General features: G+C 64.8%; 1 protein-coding gene across 1 annotated transcript in view; it reads right to left on the reverse strand.

Annotated features, from left to right (window-relative positions):
• Positions 1-4,955, reverse strand: part of NAV1 (neuron navigator 1) — a 34,027-nt gene extending 29,072 nt beyond the window's left edge. Inside the window, 1 exon segment of the mRNA XM_035889705.1 lies at positions 4,739-4,955. Coding sequence (XP_035745598.1) covers positions 4,739-4,926 — 188 coding nt within the window. The 5' untranslated portion in view covers positions 4,927-4,955.
• Positions 4,956-4,961: the final 6 nt, after the last annotated feature.

Below are 4,961 nucleotides of genomic sequence, written 5' to 3' on the forward strand. Positions count from 1 at the left end.
CCAGCCGGGGCCCGGCGGGGGCCAGCTCGGGGGCATCCCCCCCAGAGGAAAGCTGCTGGCAGCCCCCAGCCCTGCCGGAGGGGACCACAGGCTCTGCAGCACCCGCCTGCCAGCAGCACCATCGCACTGGCATGGGACGGCGCCCGGGGTGTACTGTGAGCTGGACACACGTGCTGATTCCTGAGCCGCGCGGTGCCCCCTGGTCCTGATGCCAAAGCCTGCTGCCATTGCTCCATTTCATGCCTGCGAACAGTCAGGGCAGTACCCGGCTCACAGGGGTGCAGATGCTGCCACCACTGCGGTGGGATGCAATGCTACCTTCAAAAAACAAGGCCTCCAAGGACACCCCCAAATCACAGCGGTCCTGGGGTTGCATGAGGACTCCCCCAGAGCATTGAAAGCCCCAGTGGACGTGCACAGCCTCGGGGATCAGCTCCGGAGCGATGCCTGCACGCCCGAGGCCCTGCAGCACACACACATCATCAGCGCTCCCGCAGCCACCGCAGCAAGAAGGCGCTGACTCAGCAGCCAGCCCCGCTCAGTCCCTCTCCGCACTCCTGGCCCTGTGCTTGGGGATGTCAGGAGCACCCATGCTCTGCCCCCGCAGGGTATTTGAGCAGCTCCAGGGATTGAGCCAGTTTGTCCCAGTTTGTCCCTGGGGGCCTCACCTGGGGAGCTGCCCGTCCCACAAGCACCATCTCAGGGTGCACGGCTGAGCTGAGGTTTCGTGTCCCCATAGGTCACCTTGCCGGGGGAGGTGCTCCTCCTCCTCTGCACCCCGCAAACCCCACCGAGAGCAGCTCTGCTTGCCATGACCTGGGTATGCCCTGCCCCGACCCGCTCGCAGTCGGCAGGGTGGACCGAGGGAAACTGAAGCACAGCCAAGGCCACAGAGCAGGTCCCTTCGACCCCCACCCGGTGCCTGCGCTGCCCTGCCAGCGCACCCCTCCAGCTCCCGACCGCAGCAAAGCCTCGCAGCACCCCACCCGCTCCTCACCACCTCCTGGATGGCTCCAGGGAACACCCAGGGGTGATGCACGCTCACCCGTTCCCGTGCCAGCACTCAGGACCCGCCAGAGCTGCTCACATCAGGTCCCCAAGCACACACAGTCTGGAGGGAGATGCACCAAGATGCAGCCGCGCTACACTGCCAGAGGAACGGCAGCTCCACGTGGAAGAGGTGGGAACGCTCGGACACGCAGGATGTGGCCGGGACAAAACCGGGCAAAACCTGGCTTGAACATCCCCGCTCAGGTGCTCCCCGCCTCCTCCGCCGCCTGATTCATGCGCAGGTCTGCACACGAAGGCGCCCACGCTGCTGCATCACGGCCCCAGCACCACGCTGTGGCCATACAGCCACGGAGGTCCCTCGGCAGTGGGTGGCCGCACACTGGTGGATCCCCCGGTGGGGTGACCTTGGAGGGGTGACCCTCCAGGGTCTGGGAAACATCCCCAGCCTGGCCAGGGTGGGAAAGCCTCACTGGCAGCACTGCACCTCTCCAGGGGCAGGGAACAGCGAGTGGCACGCTGAGCAATGCCAGGTGGAAACGTGACTCGACAGAGGCCAAGGGAGCGAAGATCTTTCAGTGCTGGGGAAACAGCCCAGGGGTTGGTGCTGTCCCTGCCTGTGCCCTGCCCAGGCCCCAAGGACAGGCAGGACAGGGCAGGAGAGCAGCCCCCCCCCAGCAAGCGCTGCCGTGTTAAGCAGAGCTCGCTGCCTGCGCCAGGCCCGTCAGGCACCACGGTGCCGGCAGCAGCGTGGGCACATCCCGGTGGGGCTGCTCCCAGCCCAGGCTGTGCTGGGTTCCTGCCGGCCAAGGGCTGCCCTGCTGCAGAGCACGAGGAGGATACGGTGACACCAGGAACAAAAGAAGGGCCTCGCTGCGAAACAGGGAGGGCAAAGCCAGAGCTTTCTGCCCCCCAAAACCGGCAGCAGGCTGCTGGTGGAGGGGAGCTGCGAGTGCCGGCCTGACGGATGCAGGCCAGCGGGCACGGCTGGGGGAGGAGCCAGGATGCCGGCACATTCAGCTGATACAGAAACACTTCTGGGCACTGGGGGTGTCCCCAGTCGATCCCTGCTCTCACCGCCAGACCTGATCATCCCACCCCCTCTCTGAGCTGGGTCCCGGGAGCCCCGCTACTTCTCAGCTGGGCTCACCCCAACCACCACCCTGCTGAATTCGTCCCAATCCCCCCCATGGACAGTGCCCATGCCCCGGCCATGCCTCACATACCTTGGCCCTCTCTCCTTCCAGGCTGCTCCCCCAGCACGCCATGGGGATGTCAGGTCCCATCCCACAGCCCTGCACGTCTCCGAGGGGGATGTGCTGCTGCGTCCTCCGAGCTGGCTCTGACCTACTGCCCTACAAGCCTGGGTGTGCGCCGGCGCGGTGCAGGCAGGCACTGGCCCAGCGGCCCGGGCTCGGGGGCTGATGGCCCCATCTGCAGCACTCGGCTCCTGCCCGGTGCATTAGCGGCACGGGGAGATGGGGCCTGGGGCACTATTTGCTTTCTAGGTCAGAGCCAGCCGAGGAGGCGGGATGAGGGGCTCTGCTGGATGAGTGCTCCCGGTCAGCAAGGCAGCTTCTTACCCCAGTCGGCTCTGGGGAGGAGGGGATGCCTCTGCTCCCCTGCCCTGGCTCTGCACCCAGCACCCAGGCTCTTGGGCAGGGCACCCTGGTGTCCCCCAGCACCCAGCCAGGGACGTCCCCTGGGGACAGAGGCCCTGCCATGCTGCCCACTCTGGGGGAATCCCCTGCCGAGTCCTGCTGAGGGGCCACGGGAGATGAAGCTGTGACTATGTCACCACAAGGCCCTGTGTGCTGGCAACACCCCAGTGATGTGACTGACCCCCAGGACATTTCCCTGCAGATAAGAGAGCCCTGTGCTGCCCCGGCTGCCCTCCTGCACCCACCCCTGGGGAGCGGTACCCAGCACAGAGCACCCAGCACAGTGCCTCTGTACCCACCAGCAGGACACCAGGGATTTCCCTCAGAGCACATCCAGGGCATCACACTGGGGACTCAGCACAGGAACAGGGACTGTGGCACCCAGCCGTGGTGGTGCTGGCCCAGCTTGCCGTGGCGCTGAAAACCTCACCTACACTGGGGGACTGTGGTGCTGCCAGGGCCTTGCAGGAGGCTCAGCCACACTTTCCCAAAGCTTGGCCATTCCCGGAAAGAGAAGCAGATCCTCAGCAAGGCTGAGCCCAAGGAGGGTCCCACCAGGGGAGGGTCCTGCCAGCACTGACCCTGCCTGCATTCTGCCTGCTCAGTGGCTGATAGAGATGAAGTGCTGCTCCAGCTCACCCCTCCCAGCGCTGCCTCCACAGCCAAGGACACCCCAAGGTTATCCGCCTGCACGAGCAGCTCCGAGGTGAAACAAGGAGGTAGACAGGGAGCAGTGGAGCCCTTCATCCCCACAGCCAGACCTGCCGTGGCCCCAGCCATCCAGGATGGCCCAAAGCCACCCCATTGTCCATCACACCCCGCAGTCCAGTGGCAGAGGTGGTGATGTGCCACCTCTGGCTGCCAAGCGATAGGTTACGGTCCCCAGGAGGGGTCCACGCTCAGCCAGCACAAGGCACCCCTGTTCACAAGCACAGGGCAGCCCCCCACGTGTCTGTGGGGAGGATGGCTCTGACATCCGTGGTGCCATGGACACTCTCACCCCGAGCTGGAGCATCACAAGGGCAGAGGCCAGCACAGGCACCCCTTGGTGTGTGTCCCCTCCAACTGTACCATCTGCCTCCGGGCCACGTCTGGGGAGCGCTGGCCCCCAGGATGGGTGTGAAGCCATGGGCTGTGCTCTATCCTGCCATGAGCCGACGTGACTACGGCCACCCCAGGAGGGCTGGAGCAGCACTGTCAGGAGGCCAAATACCTCCTCCTGCTCTGGGACAACTCACATGCGGGAGTTATTTATTTTCTCTTGTGCTGAAACAGGAAACCTCCAACATGCTGAAACCCTGGACCCTTGCCAGAGCCAGGGGCACCTCAACAGCGCAGCGGGAGCTGGATGCATCTGGAAAGAAAATGCGAGCCCTGGGTGTGCTGGGTTGTGCCCATCTGGCAGGAGATGCCCCTTGCGCCATGGGTGGAGGGACAGAGGCTGACGGGGGTCCCAGAAGGAGGGGACCCCACTCAGTAGCACACCCTGCTCCACCATGGTGCCACCCTTCAGCAATGACACCTCAGTGCCCGGCTCTGGCTGCGGTGCTGAGACCTGACCCAGCCTGTCCCACCACGAGCCACCAGTACTCCCAGCTGGACACAGAACATCCCCACAGTGCCAGGGTCAGAGGCAGCAGCTCAGACCCACTGGTGTAAACTGGGAGAGCGCTTCTGAAAGCAGAAGTATTTACACCAGCAGGGCTCTGGCTCGGGGCTCCCGCAGCCACACACCATGCGCTTTTCTCAGCTCTGGGAATACCCAGATCAAGCTGGATGCTCCCTGCACGCCGTAGAGCAGTACACCCCTGCTCATGGGCTTGCTGGCCCCCAGAAGCCTCAGCTGGCCCAACACCACCAGCACTGCAAGGGCTACACTGCCTCGGCAGTGGGGAAGCATCTCCTGGGATGCGGAGACACGATCCACCCAGTCGGACTGGCCGTGACCTATGTGCTCCTCCATCCATCCCTGCTGCGCCCGGTGCCCCCTCTACCACCAGCCGAACAGGAGGTAGTGAAACCTCCAGGAGAGCCCTGGTCCGTGCATGAGCCCCGGCGTGGGCACTTACCCTGTGGTGATGTCATCATCCTCTGTCAGTGTCTTCCCCATCAGATCGCTGTCGCTCATGTAGCCCGACTTCAGCTCCACGTCGTCGGTGTCCAGTGCCTCGACCAGCTCCAGGCGGGAGATGTGGCTCAGCTTGCTGGGGCTGCGCATGGGCATGGTGTGCGAGTAGTGCGCCCGCTCGCCGTGCATGTACCAGCTGGGGGTGCCCTCGGAGCGGCAGGTCC

Source organism: Egretta garzetta, unplaced genomic scaffold (assembly GCF_000687185.1).
Source record: "Egretta garzetta isolate BGI_Z169 unplaced genomic scaffold, ASM68718v1 scaffold202, whole genome shotgun sequence".
NCBI classification, from domain to species: domain Eukaryota; kingdom Metazoa; phylum Chordata; class Aves; order Pelecaniformes; family Ardeidae; genus Egretta; species Egretta garzetta.